At 44.8% G+C, this 21321-nt stretch overlaps 1 protein-coding gene across 2 annotated transcripts; it reads right to left on the bottom strand.

Moving 5' to 3' along the window:
* Positions 1 to 1668: 1668 nt before the first annotated feature.
* On the bottom strand, positions 1669 to 17372 carry Banf2 (BANF family member 2). 2 transcript variants are annotated; one of them, XM_027420973.2, is made up of 3 exons: positions 17355 to 17372; positions 11016 to 11144; positions 1669 to 1853 (listed from the first exon to the last, which is right to left on the bottom strand). In XM_027420973.2, exons 1-3 carry the CDS (start codon positions 17370 to 17372, stop codon positions 1707 to 1709), a joined length of 294 nt encoding a protein of 97 aa, XP_027276774.1. In that variant the 3' UTR covers positions 1669 to 1706. The 2 variants fall into 2 exon arrangements, 1 of the variants encoding a protein (XP_027276774.1); XR_003486423.2 differs by lacking the exons at positions 11016 to 11144; positions 17355 to 17372 and adding an exon at positions 4579 to 4885 and having other exon boundaries at positions 1723 to 1853.
* Between the last annotated feature and the right edge of the window lie 3949 nt (positions 17373 to 21321).

A 21321-nucleotide genomic window follows, 5' to 3' on the forward strand; every position in this document is an offset into this window, starting at 1 on the left:
TACCACAGTGAACATGCCAGGTCAACCTTTGGGAATTGTTTGCCTCCTTCTACCTTTATGAGGGCTCTGGGAACTAAAAGGTTTCTAGACTTACAGCACGGTTGTCATCCTCCCCACCCCACTCAAGATTCTGAATTCCAGGTTACTCCATCTGTAGTAGAATTTTGTTTGTTTGTTTTAAGCTTTTGTGTATTGGGGTAATTTGCTATATATAGCAATAGGTAACTAAGACACTGACTAGAACTTTAATGCTCATTTTAAAAACTATGCATGGTGTCACATTAGTTTTGGAGAGATCAGTTTGGCATTATATCATCTAAAGTGAGAGATGGAGGTTTCTGGGTATGTTTCAAGGTGAATTTGGGTTTTCTTGTTTAATTATATTCAGAGACCCTTAAGATACTCATGCATACTAAGGAAAAGATAGACATGGTGGCTCATGCCTATAATCACAACTTAGAAATTTGAGGCCAGCTGAGGCTGCATAGTGAGTTCCAAGCCAGCCTGAATTACAGAGGGAGATTCTTGTCTCAAAAATTAAAAATCAGTCACATGTGGTTGATGGGGAATGTTCTGCATATGTATTTCTCATATTGGTTACTGAATAAAACACTCATTGGCTGATTGGCCAGACAGGTAGTGACATAGCTGGGCAGAATCAGTATACAAGCAGGGACAAACAGGAAATTACTCTCTTCTCTGCAGAGATGCTGAATGGTCACCATGTAGCAGGCAAAGGAGCTGCAGGTCTGTCATTCCCCAGTAAGCCAAGACCACCCAGAAATATATGCATTAATAGAAATGGGTAAAAAATTAAGGCAGAGCTAGCTAGTAAGAAGCTCAAGCCATCAGTCACAGCTTATAATTCATATAGTGCCCATGTGTTTCTTTAGGGCCCAAGGGCTGCGGGACCTGCCAGGCCATAAAACTGTTTACAATTGGTTTGAATACAAATGGCCCCCATAGTTTATGGGGAGTATCACTATTAGGAGCTGTGGCTTTATTGGAGAAAATGTGTCAATGGAGGCAGGCTTTGAGGTCTCATATGCTCAAGCCATGCCCAGTGTGACATTCACTTCCTGCTGCCTGCTGATCTAGATGTAGAACTCTCAGTACAGTGAGCCGTGGTGAGCCATGATGATAATGGACTCAACCTCTGAAGCTGTAAGCCAGTCCCAATTAAGCGTTTTCCTTTATAAAAGTTCCAGTGGTCATAAGTGTTTTTTCACAGCAATAGAAACCCTAACCATGACACCACACAGACAAGAGGCCCCAAGTTTGAATCCCTAGCACCCACAGCAGATAAAACCTGGTATGGTGGTACTCCTCTAAAGACAGGAGGAGTCCTGATACTTGATAGCCAGCTAGTCTTGCCAAATTAGTGAGCTCTAAGCTCAGTGAGAGAAACTTGTCTAAAAATATAAGGTGGAAAACAATAGATGAAGACAGCTGCCCCAACTTCTGGTACCAACCAACACTTCCCCCAAAGGGTACACTTGTACACATCATACACATATATTGGCTGGCGTGCGTGCGCGCGCGCGCGCGCGCGCGCACACACACACACACACACACACACACACACACACACACACACACGCACGCACAATAAACTCATACACAAATGAGAATACAATTAGAAACATAAGCAATAACTTGGAGCCTGGGTGTAGGTGGTGATTGTATCATTTATCCGGGCCAGGTGTTTACAGGAAGCAGGCACACCACTCCTTCAGGCAAGTGGAGCTCTGGCGGGCTTCGTGCTCTGTGGCACCGCAACAGCAGATGATCCACCTCTGGAACTCTGCTTCATTCTTGTGCATCAGAAGGAACTGTCCCAGCAGGATGTAGGCCTGGGAAGAGGAACAGGTGGGAGGAAGACGAGGTTATCAGAATCTCACTCAGGTGTGCCTGTCCTCCTCCCACCTTCAGTACTCAGTTGAACCAAAGGTTGGGGTGGGAGGGGCCAGTCCTCAGGTCAACTCCTGACAAGCCCTGGAGAAAGGTGAGGTCAAGTTAATCACATGTGTCTCTCAGGCCTGCTCTAGGGACTGTCATCCTGCAGTGACGACTAGGCCTTGTCCTCAAACTTGAAAAAGTTCTCTGGGCTTTTGTAGAAGCGAAGTTTCTGACTCAGCGTCTAAATCCAGGGTGGGGTCCAAGGATGCCCATTTCTAATTGGCTCCCAGATGAGGCTCCCAGATGAGGATGGGCCAATGTCAGTGTTTTGAGGACCTAGTGGGTAGGTGGCTGGCAAACCTCTGAACTCCTTTTAGGCTTGTCATTTAATCTTTTCTTTGGTGGTGGTGGTTGTGGTGGTGGGTATATATGCACACACTGTGGACTAAATCTAGTAGCTTGCATGTGCTAGGCAAGTAATCTACCACAGATCTGTATCTTCAGTCCAAGAATTCCTTCTTCAAAATACATACAGAGCCAAGCTAGAGTGTGACTCCCTAGCCCACTGCTTTCTCAATGGCTGGAATATAGAGCACCTCAACCTCAGCACCACTAGCATACTGGATGATTCTGCGTTATGAGGACTGCCCTGTGCATTGCAGGACGTTTAGTAGCATCTATGCTATCCCCTGGATGCCAGTAGCACCTTCCCTAGTTCCCAAGACAGAAGCAATCATAAGGATTCCCAGATATTGCCAAGAAATCTTTCTTGCTTGAGAACTACTGCAGGTGTGGCTGGCCAGTGAAGGCCATGGTATCATCCATTTGGTTTTGCTAACTACCTGTGTGATCTTAGTAACTCAGTGGCTAGGAGAACCCGAGACACAGCACTGCCCTGCCCTACCCTCCCCTGCCCTGCCTTGCCCTGCCCACGTGTGTCAAATGGGATGGCAAGGGAAGACACAAATACTGAGGACAGTCATCCCCAAGGGAACAGCACAGACAGTATAAATCATCCTTAACCTTGACCCTCTTTTTCAAGCCTCAAACTGGAGCTGTATCACTGGATTCTCTCTCTCTCTATCTCTCTCTGAATGAGCTTTTCTGCTTCACAGACTGAGCAACAAGCTACCAATTTCCCTGTCTCTCCAGTCTGTGAACAGCCAAGGTGGAGCTCTAATTCTGCAAAATTAAATAATGAACAAATCTCCTCTAATAATTATATATATTCTCCTGGTCCTGTTTCTCTGGAAACTCCTGATAATATAATTTCCTGAGAATATCTGTGAATAAAAAAAACACATGAACAAAGTATAATGACACAGATGTATGAAAATGCCACCACAGAAGCCAGTACTTTGTATGCCAACTCTAAAACTTAATTTAAAAAATTAGAGACTGGGGAAAGGGCTCAGTGAGTAAGAATATTTTCTGTGTAACAAGAGGACTTGAGTTCAAGTCCCGAGAACCCCCATAAGAAGCTGGCTGTGGTCAAGCATGTACCTCTAACCCTAGCATTGTGGGCTCAGAGATTGCTGGGGCTTCATGACCCAGATTCAGTGAAGACCCTGTTTCAAGAAAGTGAGAGAGACAACGGTAGAGCAGGGTAGTTGACATTCTACTCCAGCATGTCCACCCATATGCATGTAACACACATAACACACACACACACCAAAACAAAAAAGAAAAATGTAAAACACGTAGAAGGCACCCTGATTCCTGGTTCTCTAGTAATTTTGCAGTCATGAATTTTCTGCCTTCTTGCCCCCCACAGCTCTTACATCTTCACCAGACTGTTATTAGCAAGGACCAAGACAGTAGAACCATGCATGGAGATAGCCACTCCACGGCAGAGGCCAGATTTCAGGTCACAGTATATATCCATCTCTGGGGCCTGGCTTGAGGACTCTCTCTCTAGCGTGGAAGGAAGGGGACCCAACTTCCATCCACACCTTCAAGCTCTGGGCCCTTCTCAGGAAAACCTGCTGTTGGCTGTGTGTTGACTTTCCATTACATAAAACAAAGCAAATTTCATCTAAAGCTGAATCCTAGTCACAAAAGGTACTCGAGCATTAGAGTTTGTAGTTTTATCTTCTTTCTTTGTCGCAGAGCTGGGATAAATCCAGGGCTTTGCACACAGTAGGCAAGTACTCTACTACCGCCTTAGGGATTAATTTTAGATATTGTCATTGTTGAAAAGAGAAAGGAGCTATGCACTTGCAGTAATTTTAAGGAACAACTTTATTTAAAAACAGAGAAAACCCAGTGTCTTAGCACAATCTCATTTTTTAATCAGCACCCTCCCATTTCCACTGGTGGGTTTTGCTGAGATGGTTTTTAAATCAGTATTTTGAAGCACTGGCCTTCACTAAGTTTTCACTGAGGGCTGTGCTGTGGTTGTGGAAGTCTCTAGGTGAGAACAACAGGGTACCCTTAAAGAAGAAACATCAGTGAGATTTGTAACAACCCGCTATTAGACTCAGCTGCTTAGCTTTGCAGTAGAGTTCTCTCCAAGGCACAAGGTCCTTGATGTGGTCCTCAGCACCAGGAGGAAGAATGACAAATAGCAAATGAAAGTTTTGTGCCCGTTGGCAGGCCACCCTATTAAACTAACCCATTTGATTCTCATGGATGCCCTGACCACCCTATTCTTTAGATAGTGTCCCAAACAAGGGATACCTGAGAGGTTGAGGCTCCCTCCTCCTCTGCCCACCGTGCTCTTCCATATTCCAGCCATCTGGAGACATAGTCTAGTCTGGAGACAAGGCACCCTCTGCTTCTGAGGCTGGTTACAGCCTCAGCTGGTGTGGTAATCAGAGCCTCTGCAGGCTGCAGGGCTCAGCAGCCAGGAAGCCCAGGAATGCGTGGCAGGCGGGACCCAGGCAAGCTTTCCAGGAACGTGGCAGGCGGGAGAAGGGTCTCTGAGCCAAGCTGCAATCTGAGCCTCCATCCTTCTGGGCTTTCCCTGGAGTCCCATGCTGGCATCTTCCAGAGAGCACAGAGACCGACTGCCTTTTCGTTCTATTCTCGAGGGCTTCACATTGCTCCCCAGGGAAGGGGGAAGTCCAGTCCGTGGCACTTGTCATGGCCCTGTTCAATGCCTTTTTGCTGTCCCCACTACCTCCAGAAAATGAACCTCTAACTAGAAACCCTGAGACAAGTGGGGTAGTATAGAATTACAGACACCCCAGGCAAGTGTCTACCTTCTACCACCTTGGCCAGTGGCCATGCCACAGCCTGGGACGAACATTTCTTCCTGCAGTAACAGATGGTGGCTAAAGGGCAGACTTGCTCTCAACTCCAAGTCTGTACAGGGAAACTCTGCCAGGGTCTTCCCCCAAGCTGCGTGAACTGGTCTCTTATGACTAGTGTCCCTGTTAAACGGCAGCTATTTGAATCTGCACAGAGGCTGATCCATGTAGTTGCCTGGGACCCTGCATGCAGACCATCCATAGACTTCTTTTAATGCTATGATATCTTATTTACACATGATCTCAGCCCAAAGGCTGGGAAGTGATAAGCCTTAATACATTTAAACAAAAGGTCTCATCTTGTCATTCTGCATTGGGCCCTGAAAACTAGGTAGCTGGCCTTAATCTGCACTCATTAAAATGTTGTACCTTCATCATGGCACCTGGCCTTGTCAGACTGAGATGAGCTTTCGTGGCGTCTCTTATTATCAAACTTCTAGCACATTCCCCTGCCCTCGATCAGCACTTCCCAGGCCCCAGGACAGAGTGTACCTCCCATTGTTGTAAGACACTGCTGTGATTATATGATTTTTCTGGTTTCCTTTCAACAAACATGCATGCTTCAGTCTTCAGTAGACATGTCCAGGGGTGGCCTTGCAAACCCAGTGTTTTTCAGTCACTCCAGGCTTAAAGCACCAAGTCTTCGGTGTGAGTGCTCAGTCTACAGCAGGTTCTGGCCCTCCTTTCTCTTCTCTATGCCCCTGAGATATGCTCATATTGCTACCTTATTCATTTATTTTAAAAATTCAGCTTTCACTGGATCCCTTGTGTTTTATCTCACCACACTATGCAGAGTAACCTCCAAATTCAAGTGGCTGGTTTCTTGCAAGGTTCATATGTCATATGGTAGGGTCCAGTGCCAGCAGAGAACAGGAGAAACCAGGTTTCTCAGCAGTTCAGCATTGAGAACCTGGGAACATAAGGAAGGAGGCAACTGGTAGTCCTGGGGCTTCCAGGTCCTGAGCTCAGCCTTCTGACCTCTCCAAGTTACAATAGAGTGATTTTGGGGTGAGACTGGCCATTTCAAGGACCTTAAGTTGGAAGAGGGTGTGTCCATAGATGTTCATGCTCACAGTCTATGTGTGGGTAGCAGTGAGTAGGGAGACAGAGCTCCAGCCTGTCCATGGCATGTCTAACACCACGTACATGATAGATTTTTCCACTCATATTATCCCTTTCTACCCAGCAGCTCTCCTGCCACTGTTAATTTTTGACCAGTGCTGTCCAGGAGAAATAATAAGTCAGCCACGTAAGTAATTTTAATGTTCTAGAGGCCACAGAAGGAATAAAGCTGAAGAAAAAAGATGAAATGCATTCCAATAATGTACTTTATTTTCTTCCATATTTTCAAATTATTATTTCAGTATGCAATCAATAAAAAATGTTAAGAGATGTTTCACATTCCTTTTTGGGGGAAGGTTTCAGCATCAAAGAGCATGTTTGATATTTTTAGCCCATCTCCATGCAGACAAGGGCTTAGCAGACACAGGGCCAGTGGTGACCATTTTGCATTTAGGTCCTCAGGCCAGAGTTGATTGCCCCAGTGAACAGCAGGTGTTGAGCAACCAGAAAGACCAGTCACATTTTTTGGCCTCTGAGCCCCTGAAGATGTGAGTCAATAGTTGATGTTTTCTTCTTTAAAAAACCCCAAACATACACACACTATACACACACACACACACACACACACACACACACACACACACACACCATATGTGAGAGAAAGGAGGGAGAGAGAGAGAGAAAGGAGAAAGAGAGAGTGAGCGAGCAAACAAGTGTAGAAGGCACGCGCGCGCGCGCGCGTGTGTGTGTGTGTGTGTGTGTGTGTGTGTGTGTGTGTGTGTGTGTGTGGGCACCTATGTGCCATAGCACACAGGTGTAGAGGTCAAAGGACAACCTCAGGTGTCAACCATTGCCTTCCAGTTTGCAACAGTCTTGTTTGCCACTGTGTAATACAGGAGTCTCCCGTTTCTGCCTCCCAGCTTACTGTATGCATGTATTAGAGACATTCACTATCACACCAGGCTTTATGTGAGCTCAGGGGATCATACTCAGGCATGGCAAATAATTTACTCCTTCAGCCATCTCCCTAGCCCATGTTTTCTTTTTGAAGTCAGGCTTCACTATGTTGCCCAGGCTGGTTTTGAATTTATTGGCTGAAATAACTGTCTTGTCTCAATCTCCCGGGTCATTGAGACTGCAGGCACACACTCCTGCACCCTGTGAATCATAGTATTAAGAATCATGGTTTAACCATGAGGGGTAGACCAGTAGTCTGTCTGCTTTAGTCAAGGCTCTGGGAGTAGAGGAGGGGACACTCATTCCCCTTCTAAAATGCCAGCCATTTGCTGGAGAGATGGAAGCTCAGCACAGGCAGGAGAGAAGGTGCTAGAAGGACTGGTGAGAGTTAGGGAAAATATCTGCTCAATTCAGGCCACACCTCTAGAGAGGTGATAGATGGGTGGGGGCCTCCTTGCTGACTAATTAATGACTTCTTGTTCCCTGTGTATTCAGCTTTCTGGTGACTCTGGAGAGAGCTGGTGGCCTAGTAAAGAGCCCCGGGTAAGCAGGTGTGAGGGCAGCCCATGAAGCTGCCTTCCACAAGGTATTTAGCAAGGGCACTGAAGGAGCTAAGAGAGCCAGTGCCCCTGGGAAAATGCTGAGAATGTTTTGCAAACAAGTATGCCCCCCCCCCAGGCAATGTTTACTCAGGGCAAAGATGAGAACTCAGCCTGGGGAGAGAAGAAAATGATGGTTGCACCTCAATGGAGGCTGGTAAAGACAGAACAGGACAGGATGAGGCCCTGAAAGACCCCTCCTTGTAGGTTCCCTGTGGGCAGAAAATAAGTACCTCACGGGCTGCATTTTCATTAACTAGCCCTGAGATCCCTGACTTATGTAGTCTTCTTATCCTAGATGCTGTCATTCTGGCTGTGCCCACAGAGCCATCAGCATCCTGATGCATTTGTTCATCTTGTAGGAGACACACCCGGACATCTTCCTGGGTAACTCTTATGGGCCCAGTCAGGGTCTGTCTGATGGGTCCCAGGAGCTGATGTGGAATATAACTACCAAATCTTTTTTTTTTAACTACCAAATCCTAACCTAAGCCCCTTCCTGCTGGGTGTGTGAGTCTTCTTGTGTTGTTTATGACAGTACAGCCTATGGCCATTCTCATTCCCCCTGGGGACCTCAGAGAGGCAACTCCCCGAAGACTTTGCTCTGCATTTTTCTTTTACCTGATTTTATTACTTTGTATTGTGTTGTATCCTGTTGGAGAAGGAACCCAGGTTCTCTCAGGTGATGGACAGCAAGAGCACCCAGTCATACCTGCCATGCCTCCATTTGCTCTGATCTCCAAAGGTAGAGAAACTCAAAACAAAGGACAACAATTACCAGTCCCCAGTGTCAGGAGTCAGTAGCTCTGGGAATGCTACAGGCCTTGATTGGAATGCTGGACACTGTGCTGGCTAGTTGGTCATGAGCATAAAGAGAGAGAGAGCTCTTGTCTGTGGACCAAGATGTCCATAGGTACTCCTTATTGTCCTGAATGTGCAGGTCAGAGTCAGAAACCTGAAAAATGTCCGTTTATTCATTCATTCTGTCATCTCTACCACATCTGTCTCTCTACCTATAATCCTTACTTAGAACAGAGTTGAGCTGGAGAAGGCAAAACGACAGGGCCACAAAACAAAGCAGAAGTTGGCCTGCAAAGAGGATGCTGAATTTCAGGGCACAGGGAATGGCTGGAGAGTTGGGCCACTCTTTGTTTTGTGTAATGGCCACCCAGCATGCATTTGTAGAAGCTCACAGAACTGCTGTGTGTAGTGGCATATGTCTATAACATACAGGAAAATGAGGTAGAAGAATAACAAATTTGAAGCTAGCCTAAGCTACACAGCGATGCTAAGGCCAGCCTGAATCCCACAGTAAGGTCCTATCTCCAGACAAAAGTCATAGAACTATGTGATAAAGTCACATATTGGACAAAGTCACTGTACACAATTACACCTCTATAAGAGTATTTTTAAAATTGTGAGCATAAAGGAACAACACAATTATGGAAACACAGTAGATAGCAGAACCATGGGGACCTTTGGGGATGGAGTTCACTTTGGCTGAGAGCAGGTCTCAGAGGCCATCTGGGAGCTGGGAGGTGTCCAGTCCCAGGACCTAGGTGGTAGGTATATGGGCATATCTATCTATGTAAAATGCACTGTGTTCAACACTTCATACTGTGTGTACTATACACAGTAGAGGAATGTGTTGCTTTATCTTCATTCTCAACATTTCTGGATTTAGAAATCCCCTAGGAGACACACCTCTAAGCTTGTCTGTGAAGTTGTTTTAAGAGAGAATTAATGGAATGCAGGATGGCCCACCTGAATGTGGGTTGCACCATCCTATAGACGGAGTAAAAGAGGGCAAAGGAGGAAGCCAGATGAGTGTGTAGGCATTCTCCTTCCCCTGCTTCCTAGCTGTGTCATGGACCATGCCTTCCCCACTATAATGACTATGTGACTTTGAACTATGAGCCAAAACAAACTTTCCTTCCTTAAGTTGCTTTGTGTTAGGTATTTGGTCACAACCAGGAGAAAAATAACCAATTCAAAAAATGAAAATAATAATAATTTCCTTAAATAAAAATATATTTAATTAAAAAATTCTCCCATAGTCAGATTTGCCTGCTTCACTTAGCTGCTTGGGAATGGTCCCTTTATCAAGGAAGAAAGCATCAAGTCCCCTCAACCATGTAGCTCCACTCTGACAGTACCACGAACTGCTATCACTTGGCTGAGTTAGGGGGTGAGATTTATAACATGTAATAACAGGTACAGTGTAGCATGTCAGTCAGAAATCGTGGGCCCAGATGTTAGGATTTGGGCACAGAACAATATATATACATGCAACAGTTCCTGACCTCCAAATGTTGATTTGATAACTTGATCACTAATGGCATTGCCCTTGGAAGGGAACAATATAGTTCTCATGGGACCCTGATTGGTTCTTAAGAGAGCAATTTGTATAAAAGGGCATGAATGGGACCTTGGGGACATATCTTGTGGCTTAGCAAATGTAAGCCCCTAAATTAAATCCAATGCCCCAAAACAAATGAATAAACAAAAGAGCAGAATGGTCCCTTTCCACCCTCTGGCTCTCTATTTCACCCTGTGATCTCTTCACACCAGCTCCTACCCATGATACCATCCTACCATGCTGTGATGTGGCTGGGAGGGTCCTCACCAGCGGCCAAACACATAATGTCACTCAATAGTGAACTTTTAACCTCCAAAACTATGAGCTAAGTAGAAATCCTTTCTCTATTAAGTCCCCAGAGTTGAGTATTTTGTTATAGCAATGGAAAGTAAACTAAGCCATTCCAATTCCACTCACTACCCCTGAGGCCATCCTTAGGCTAGGAATGGATCTTAGAATGACTCTTATCTCCTCACCCAGGTGGACCTCCCAGGCTGCTGGCTCTCAACCTGCCATTGTCATGCTGGTGCCCTGACAGAGACAAGAAACCATGGCCCTTTCCTGGAGGCGGAGAGTACACCCAATTCATCAGTCCTGACAGTTCTGTTCCAGACTTCAGCAGCAGGCCTGTCTCTATCAAGTCCTGAGAGTTTGAGTCCCAAGTGAACCTTGTCAGCATTTGTTGCTCTGCACAGAAACAATTCTATTTGTCATCATCTACAAGCATTTGGGGGCTCCTAAGCAAGGGAGGTCAGTGGCAGTGAAGTCCCTGTCATGTGGCACCTTTTTCCTCTGATGGCCACTCACTGGGGCATGTGGCAGGGGCTGCCATCTGGCTAGAGGAAGACAGGTTAGAAAGAGGAGTTAGAAAAGAAAAAAACAGCGCACCTTGTTGAAACCTTTGGTGACCAAATTGATGGCAAGCTCACGGCTGACTCCATCCACCCAGGCCACATCCTTCTCCCCAATGGGTTCAGAGAGGAAGGCTCTCAACCTAGGAGACATGTGGTCCATCTCCTGCAGCAGATATGGGGAAGATAAAGGGTTAGGAGATGTCTGATTGCTCAAACTACACTGGACATCGGGGAGGTCCCTCCATCCAAAGTATGGAGGGTAACAGATGACAGACTGGAGTCTGTCATCAGCATCTCCTGGGGACTTTTAAATGCCAGGTGTGCTGTCCTGTGACAGAGGTGTTTCCATTCCTACCAGGATGGAGGAGAAGTGTGCTGATGGCTGTGGATGAGTAGATCAGTCCAACCCCATGACAACTGAAGGCGAGTTAAATGTTAAGAATTCCAAGCTCCTTTCCATCTCTTTCACACAACACACAAAAAGAAATGATTGTTGGGCTGGTAAGGTGACTCTGGGTAAAGGCACTGGCTACCAGCCTGACAGCCCCCAGTCATTGTTTTACATGCCAGTCTCCTCTGGAAATACCCCCACAGACACTAGTTCTAGACACCTTTTTTTTTTAATGCTTTACCTTTATTTTTTCATATATTTTATTTTATGTACATTGGTGTTTTTGCCATGGGTGTCAGGGCCCCTGAAACTGGAGTTACAGGCAGGTGTGAACTGCCATGTGGGTGCTGGTAATTGAACTCAGGTTCTCTGGTAGAACAGTCCGTGCTCTTAACCCCTGAGCCATCTCTCCAGCCCCTTCTAGATACCTTTTAATCCAGTCAAATTAACACAAATGGCAGAGCATCTTGCCTAGCATTTGAAACAGCCTGGGTTTAATCCTCAAAACTAAGGAATTTGGGGAATATGCATTGTCTTATAGCATTGGTTCTATCAGCAAAAGGTCTATATCCCAACATAACCAGTTTTTTGCTAAGCAAAGATCACCACCTTCCTTGCTGCACTGGTTTGAACATCTTTTCTCAGCTGACCCCACATTTAAGGCTTGCTCATTGCAGCATCCTTTTCTTGATGTTTTCAGTTTCAGTTTGTGATTTGAGGGATAAAGAAATGCAGTTTAAAATGGCTGACACAAGATTTAACTAACACATGATATCAAAAAGTCCAAACGTTGTCAGATACGTTTGGATCAACATAGCTCTATTGACTCAGCCTTCCCTTGTTCTTAGCTTAAATTCTTCTCGGTTGCACCAGGGCCTGCCACTCCCTCTCCAAAAGGAAAACAGGATCATTTTTCTCAACAAAGCCTTAACAAATGTCGTCTCTAGTCCATATTGCCATATACAAGGCCCTACAACAGAAGTTCTGGCCTGATATGTGCTTCCTCCAAGATTGCAAAGCTCAGGTGCTGCCTGGGTGGGGGTGCTGGGTCAAAAACTAGGGTGTTTAGCATGTTTCTAGGGATAATTACCCAGCATCAGAATAGAGCATGACAATATCTATCACATAAATCCTCAGTAGATCATGAGGACTCAAGGGCTGCCATTGCCTCCCCATGGCCTTCTCTTCCCTACCGCAGCCCATCCTTGGTGCTTAGGGTACCATGACTGACACATGGTAGATACTTGACAACATAAATGTGTCATCAGATGCATCGAGCCTCTCCATTCCCGTCTCCACCCTCCTGACCTTTCTGCGAAGCAGATCTCCTCTTGTATTCCTTCTTGTCTTCGTTTTGAAACACCTTGAGTTAAAACTAATCTTTGAGAAAAGATGGATCCGAAGGCTCTGATTTTTAGAGAGCTCTGTGTGTCAGCAGACCCTAGGAAGGAGAGAAGACAGGAGAGGCTGTGGAGGGTCCTCTGACACGGCTACTCAGCTCTGTAGGTGCATGATAACGCTAACCATGATAGGGATGGCTCTAACCACTCTTTTTATCTACGTGTTGTTTCCTAATACACAAGACTGCTTAGGGCCAGCATTAGCAGATGAACTCCTTAGCACCCATGGGTCTATAAGGTGATGGTTGGAATTAGTGGTCTGCTGGGGCACATGCCAGGCTCAGGATTTCTGAATGAGGAATAGCCTGGAAGTCCCATGGGGCCATGCTAATGTTGCTGAGGGAAAATTCCACCTACTATCCACCTTAGCCATCTGTTAAGATAAACCTCACCTTCTAGACTTCAGAACAAATGGAAACTACAACAATGTTATCAATGTGCCAGCCCCATCAAAGCCCCGAACAATTTGCTGTTTGTTTTTCCCACAGCTGAAACCACTCAGCTCCTTGAAATACCTCCAAACACCTCCAAGGGAGATGGCATGCATGTCTCTCTTCTGAAGGCCCCCAGCAGGGATCACTGTGAAAGGTCTTAGTGTTCGTTAGGATGACTTCAGTGGCTCTCACTCAGGGGTGAATTGGCTCCATGGGAGTAATTATTGGTTGTCAAAATGGGAGGCCAGGCTACTGGCATCTAATGGGCAAGTCCACAGATAGTAGAAAACTTGCTCAGGACACATAGACGAAGAAGCGATGGTAGGTAAGAGGAAGGCTTGGGTAGACTGTAGGATAATGGCAGGATAGCTTTGAGGGGTACCGAGAGAAAGCAGGGGCTGTTTGGAAAGAGGAGACTCCAGTGGCTAGGGGCTAGGGGTTTAATTCAGAGTCTTTAAGGTATCTCCAGTCAATACTCATATAGGCACTTTCCCTTTATAAGTATGGGACCTGACCTTGAGGAGAGGAAGAGAGAAAAGGAGAGAGAGAGAGAGAGAGAGAGAGAGAGAGAGAGAGAGAGAGAGAGAGAGAGGTCCCAGGTTCAGGTGTTCTACAGGCTGCCATACACATTTTGTAACTGAATGAAGACGTAGATAGAGGGTCATTACTGGTTCAGACAAGTACGAGATTCTCATATTACATGATGTAAAAGAGTACAAAGGAAAGAAAACTGGGTGGGACCATGCTAAAAGTGCATATTGTTCTACTACAAAGTATCTACTAGAAGCTGTTAAGGACTTGAGACACTGTAGGAAAGGTAATTCGTTTGTTTTTCTGAAGTTCTCTTGGACTGGGAGAATAGTTCTAAGACATTTGTCCGTATTGCTTTAATGACTTTTATGTTATTACCAGGGGACAATAAATATTGTGAGATTGTTCTATTATTACTAATAATGATAATTGCTTGGTCCTAAACCACTACACACAGATGATGGGATGTAATCAACCCAATCACCATGAAAGTGGTTGTTTGGAAGTTCCTCAAAAAGTAAAAACAGAATTACCACATGACCCAGATATGCCTATCCCTCCTAGACATATACCTGAAGGAATCTAAGTCAGCATGCCACAGAGACATCCATATACTTCTGCTTACCCTAGCCCTATCCACAACAGCCACAATATAGGACCAGCTTGGATGCCCATCAACAGATAAATACATAAAGAAAATGTGGTATGTATACACAATGGAGTTTCATTCAGTCATGTCATTTGCTGTGGGAAAATAGATACAAACTGGGAATCATCCTGTTAAACAAAATAAGCCAGATGCAGACAAATACTGCATGCTTTTTCCCATATGCAGAATCAGATTTAAAAAAAAAATCAGAGGAGGGACTATTTGAGAAAAAGAAAGGAACAGCAGGAGGGGGAGGAGGTGTCAGAGAGAATGTGATCAAAATATGTTATATGCATGTGTGAAAATGTCATAATGAAACACTGCTTTGTACATATTTAAAAAAAACACATTTACTTTTAAAAAGGAAGTATGCAGTCTTAAATGTCAATAGTGGTGAGGTTAGAGATCCTGGGCTATAAATAATAGAAAATATGGATTCAAACCCTCTTAGACAGTAGACTCACTTCCAATCTCACATAACCAGAAAAGCTTCTCATGCCAGAGATCTGGGATTTTGTCAATTGGTGTCTCAATAGTCTCATCAGGACCAGATTATCTGTCTTCTGGGTTCCAAGATGCTGACAGAATTTTCTCTGATCCCTTCTCCCCAAAGGAAGGTGACTCCATTTCTCCTTGGGTGTTCCTAAAGGGACATTACCTTCCCTTAGTTTCAAGGCCTCAGACAACATGGCCACCCACCCCCTGTCACTGGCCTGGAGGAGATCATCTCAGGGTGGTGACTCAGCCTCCCTGAAGTTCAGCCAATGTCAGTTTTTGACAGGGGAGGGTGGAAGAAAAGAACAGGTGCTGGAGAGTCAAATGGCAGCATCTTCTAATAGTCCAGCATAGACAAGGCTTCTTTCAAAGTGCAAGGACTACCTGGAGCCTTGTTGAAAACGCCATAGGCCTGGGGCAAACCCTTGAGTCTGTGTTTGCAATAGGCTCCATGGAGGGGCCAGGATTGCTGGTCCACAAGTAACACGTTGAGCAAATCACCAAATGATATTATGTATTCCTTTTATGTTATTCATTAAATAAAACTGGCCATCTTGGCCCAGTGAGATGGTCCAAAGGGGGTAAAGGCAGTTACCACCAAGCCTGATGACCTGAGTACCTTCTACATAGTAGGAAGAGAGAAATGACTCTCAAAAATTATCCTCTGGCCTCCACATGTGTTTTCATGACATGTATGACCCAATCCCAATGACGATAATAAAAGTGTTTTTAAATTTGTCCTTTAACCCTCTTTACAAGTGTAATCCAGAAATGGTGAGTGTTTTCACATTGATGTGCAACCCATTTCTGGGCCTCTTCATTTTACAAATGGAGCCTCCATATCCATAAACAATGACTTCCCCATCCTCTCTTGCCCACACCCTGTCCTTCAATTATTTACTTTCTGTTCCCATGGATTGGTTGATCTAGACACCTTATCTACATGGAATCTCACAGCATTGTTTTCTGAAAGTTTATTTAGCATAATGTCTTCAGGGTTCACATATATACTGTGGCTTGTACTAGAATGGCCATCATTTTTAAGGATGGATAATATTCAGTTATATGCAGCAGACCACACTTCCCCTGGATGCTTGGATCACTCCTGACCTCTGGCCTGTGGGAGGATTGCTGGCATGAACACGGGAGCATAAGTGTGTCTGTGAAGTCCTGATTCCAGTTCTTTGGGATATGTATCCAGAAGCAGAAATGCTGTATTCCATGGTGATCCTATTTAGATTTTTTAAAAATCAATCATCATAATTTTGCATTTGGCTGTACATTATACTCATGTGAAGATTTATACAAGTGACTTTTGTTTGACTTCCCCACAAGGGAAGACCCTCTTGTTACAGGTGTTCTCTTAGTGGCTGCATTCTGAACCACAAAGGGAGGACTGCTTGGGGAGGACACACTGGCAAGGAATGACCTCAGTCAATTCTGCTTTGAGACACTCAGCAAGTCCTCTGCTTAAATAAAGAATAAAGGAGTCAGTGGTTGCTTCTCCAGGTTTCCATTTATTTATCTTGGGATTTGGCTGGGCCTCCAAATCTTTCAAACCCCCCTTCATGAAAGCTGAGTGTGGAAGAAGGCACCTTTAGTCCTAGCACTGAGGAGACAAAACAAGGTAGATGCCTGTGAGTTTGGACTACATAGAAAGTTCTAGGACAGCCAGGACAACATAGTAAGACCCTGTTGCAAGCAAATACTTCCTTCCTCAAACAACCAACCAAACAGCACCACCACCACCACCACCACCACAACACCTCCCTTATAGCATGTCTGAGATTTGAAAACTACTACTTCCTTATTTTTCTTAGAAAGTTCTGGGCTACTTTGCTAGAATGATGAGCTTCAGCTGGGTGGGATTTTGTGTATGACTGGTATGTCTGTGTCACCTATGACACACTCAGTCCAGCTCCAAGGCAGTATTACCCCCAAACTACCCGGCACATCAGATCCTCATTAGCCACCAGTAAGAAGATTCTCCCACCCCGCCATGGCTTTGAACTCAGAGACCTTCAGAGCAGGCAGGTCCTGAGAATCACCTGCCCCCTTTCTTCCTTCCTTCCTTCCTTCCTTTCTTTCTTTCTTTCTTTCTTTCTTTCTTTCTTTCTTTCTTTCTTTGAAATTCAAAAATATTTCAAAGGAAAATTTATCTGGAATGTATTTATGTAGTGCAATCAAAGCAGAATTACTCCAGGATTTTGGGAATGAGGTAAGATCACCGAGACCTGGGAGAATCTCCCTGGCCTCCAGTGCTCCCCATAACCATGTCTGATCTAACCTAAATCATTCTGCCTACTGGGAAACCAAGGTTCAAGAACTGAGTCTGAGTTCATGTCCCGGAGACCTTGCATCTGTTGAGGAGCCTGACTTTCTGCGCCCCCTCCCCCTGCCCCCCATGGAGTATCCCTCTCTGGGGACATGCAGTAGTCCCTGGACTGCTCCAGTTGGGCACAAGATTGAGTACTCGGCTACCAGATACCATCAGAGCAGCTGCAAATGCCTCAGCATGATCCTGCCAGGGAAAGACCCCCTCTTACAGGTGCTCTCTCAGTGGCTGCATTCTGAACCACAAAGGACTGCTCAGGGAGGACACACTGGCAAGGAATGACCTCAATCAATTCTGGTTTGATGCACTCAGCAAGTCCCCTGCTTAAATAAAGAATAAAGGAGGCAGTGGGATTTAATCACAGTTCCCAAAGGAACTACCTCCCCTCGCAAGCTCCACACCATTTAAAGGTCATTTTCAAAGGCTACATAATAGGTTTTAAAGAAGTATACCCCCACATAAAGAGGGGTGAGATGGAGGGACTTCAGGAATGCCATGCAAATGCCTATCTAGAGTTTGGGGTGCAAGCCCCAGTTGGGGCTTATTAGCAGGTGTGTCTACCCCTTTGCTAGGAGGGCCACATGTACTGGGGACAGCTATCAGTGTGACTCAGTACCAATTGTAAACTTACTTAGAGCAATATAAGCTCTTCTTTTCTATTTTTTTTTTGCAAGGGGCAAGAGTGGGGGACTTGATTGTGTGCTCTTTGAGCACAAACTTCATAAATTACAACATGTATCACAAAGATCAAAAGGTTGGACCTGATGTAATAGAAATTCAAAATGGAACATCTCCCAGGAACTGAAAATGAAGTTTATATTCTCTGAGAATTGTATCAGATGACATTGAACTGCCACCCATTAGAACAATCTTTTTCTTCAAATGTGAATTGGAAAAGAACAGTATCTCACAGTACTTTATACAACCTATGATTTTAAGTGCATGTAATTAAATTATGAAACTAAGCAGCATATACAAAACCATCTTGTCTGTGTCCCTAAAAGTTTTTATATCCAAATGGCTAAAAATTATCCTCAAAAGGACTTACTTTCCAAAAGAGTGAGAGATTATCTTATTTTCATGTTTGTTGCTAGGCCCCCATGGTAATGCCTAGATCAGGGGACTGAGATATTAAAACTTAAACTTCCCATTTGGCCTTGTGAGAGGGCAAGAGGAGTTACAAGAAATATTATGGGGAGTGGGTCCTGAAAGCATTAGGAATGCCACCAGTAGCTCAGTGACAGTGACAGAGATGCTTGACCGGTATTGCATGTAGTCCTGGGTTCAATTCCCCCCATTCCAAAAAAGAAAGAAAGAATGCTATTATAAGTATTTTGTCCTATTAAATACTGTGGAGGGCTGGAGAGTTGGCTCAGTGTTTAAAATTACTTGTTAGTCTTTGCAGAGGACCTGGGTTCAATTCCTAGCACTGACATGGCAGCTGACAACTATCTGTAGCTCTTATCCCAGGAGATCTGGTGCCTTCTTCTGACCTCCACAAGCACCAGGCATGAATGCAAGCAAAACACTCATATAATAAACCTAAAATAAAATAACATATCTAAAAAACTTTCAATGCTGTGCACTGTTGAGGCTGGGCTATCAACAAACACTCCATCACGATGAGAAGGGAGTGCTTAAGATCCTGCCCTCCCTGAAGAGCCACAGACAAAGTCATGGTTGCTGGGAGAGGGGGAGTCATGTTCCTCAGCGGTGTAGTCACTAGTATGTTGCCCTTACCGAAGTAAACAATTCCCCTACCATGCTCACGGAAGCAATGCTAATAAAATGCAATGTGGGGCTGTGGGGTGGGGTAGGGTGGCAGGAGAAGAAGAAATGACAGGCATTTGTGGGGAAGAATAAGGAGTTTGGTGGGAATGAGTAGAGCAGTGGGGAATAAAAAGAGTTAATGGGGGAATGCGATCAAAATACTTTTGTTTATACGCATGAAATGGCGAAGGAATGATGTAAAAATACTGCACAGAGTATATGGAGGATTTCTTATGGAATTTAATGCCAAGAAAAAAGTGTACCTTTCTAAATAGGTGTATTCCAGTTCTATGATAAAAAGAATTTGCAAGTGCTCTGTTTTCTTTTTCATTTAGGCCACTAGGAATATAAGTCTAATGACCAGATAATAAAGGTAGCCCAGGTTAGCACCCCCTCACCACAGTGTTCTAATTGCTTTCTTTTTGTTCAATGACTTCATTTTCTATATATTTTTTTTTAAATTTAAAGTTGAAAATCATGTATTCAGAGCACTCATACTCACCTCTCCTCCTTTCCTTTTCCTTCCTGCCTCCCCCTTCTGTTTCTTGAGACAGGACCTTCCTTGCTAAGTTGCCTGGGCTGACATCAGACTCTCCATCCTCCTGCGTTACTTAGTCTCTGAGTGCTGGGGTCAAAACCATGCATCGCCATGCCCAGCTACATCTTTCTTGAACTCAGTGTTACCATACAGTGGGCCTCAAAGATTCAAGGTCTGTCCATCCCAGCTACTTTGAAGGCTGTGGCAAGGGGACAACAAATTCAAGCAACTTGATAACGTTTTTATCTCAAAATAAAAAGGGGCTGGGAATATAGTTAAGTGTTAGAGTCCTTGCCTAGCTTACATGATGTTCTGAGTTTCTCTCCAGAAAAGAGAAGAGAGAGAGAGAGAGAGAGAGAGAGAGAGAGAGAGAGAGAGAGAGAGGAGAGAGAGAACTCAAAGATGTGATGAATATGAAACCCTCCTAAGGCAAGCACATCAGGGACATCCAGTATCCAGCCTATAAGCACAGAACAGTGCAGGGTTTATAGCCCCAGAGAAGAAAAGCACGAGAATGAGAGTCACAGGTTGTCTCTTCCATTGGTTTGCATTATGGCAACAATGGATAGACTGTACTGATGCAATTGATCTGGATGGGACGAGCACACTCCCACACCCACTGCACTGGAGTCTGAGGGGATGCTGTCTATCAGTCACTGCTGCTTCCTGGAGCTCTCTGCCCTTATCTCCACTCTTCAATCTATGGCTTCTTCCTTCAAGTAGCCAGTCTCTCGCAGAGAAAGGATAAAATGAAGGGAGGTATTTTCCTTTCCTTTCATTGCTTCGATGAAATACTCTCACCTACAGTCACTTGGGGAGGAAAGGGCTCCTTTGGCTACCATGCCCAGGTCACAGTACATCACTGAAGGAAGTTAGGGTAGAAACTTAAGCAAGAATTCAAAGAAGACACCACAGAGGGATGCTGCATTCTGGCTTGTTTGCTGCTAGCTTTCTTAGGCAGCCCAGGATCATCTTGTCTAGAAAAATGGTTCCTCACATGGCTAGCTGGGACCTTTTAGTCAGTTAAAAGCAAGTCCATAAAAATAGCAATAGTCAATAAAAATAAGCAAGACAATTCCACACGTACATGTCCTCAGAACAACCTGATAAAGCCAGCTACTCACCTGAGCCTCCTTTCAGATGATACTAGGCTGTGCCATGTTCACATAAAGCTAGGGAGGACAGGCTATATACAGTTTTCTTGATGCTGGAGTCTGACTCTGAGGAGTTCAGAGTCACAGGAGGCATGGCAAGGTTGCCCTCATACAACGAAAGGGACCACCATGATCATGGCCTTGTTGAGCTTCCAAAGGGCTGTATTTTGTACAGTCAGCTCAGGAACCATCTCAAAGGTACAAATTTCTCACCTTAATGTCCTGAGGCTGGTTATTCAGATCCTTCCTTTCTCTGTGAGGATTTCTTGGCTGGAGGATGTGAGCTTGCCAACGACCAGTGGAGACGCCACATTACAAGGGAAGCAGCCCTGAGAGGAGGAAAAGGACAGACTCCTAGTACTCACTGGCATGCCAGGTTTAGTCATGCCTGAAGGCATCTATTCTTGGACTTCTCAGTTATCTTAGGAAAAGTTCAAAGTGTTGCCCACTTTATTTTAGTTGGGACGGCATTATTTATAACAAAGGACCCTAAATAATAGACCTTCAAAGTTCACTTAATAGCTCACTCATTCAAGAGAGACCTGGGATGGGCATCACCAGGCCTTGGGAGCAGAGGAAGTCATTGTCAATGACCATTGATGTTCATCTTTCAAAAACAGAGGTCATATTTGGGGTCCCTCCC

The sequence above is a fragment of the Cricetulus griseus genome, chromosome 6 (genome assembly GCF_003668045.3).
Source record: "Cricetulus griseus strain 17A/GY chromosome 6, alternate assembly CriGri-PICRH-1.0, whole genome shotgun sequence".
NCBI classification, from domain to species: Eukaryota; Metazoa; Chordata; class Mammalia; order Rodentia; family Cricetidae; genus Cricetulus; species Cricetulus griseus.

Excerpts from the sequence above, each read along its gene's own strand:
- Banf2 (XM_027420973.2), bottom strand. Across the intron at positions 1,854-11,015 it reads TCACCAAAGGTTTCAACAAG|GCCTACATCCTGCTGGGACA; the intron begins GTGCGCTGTTTT and ends TCCTCTTCCCAG.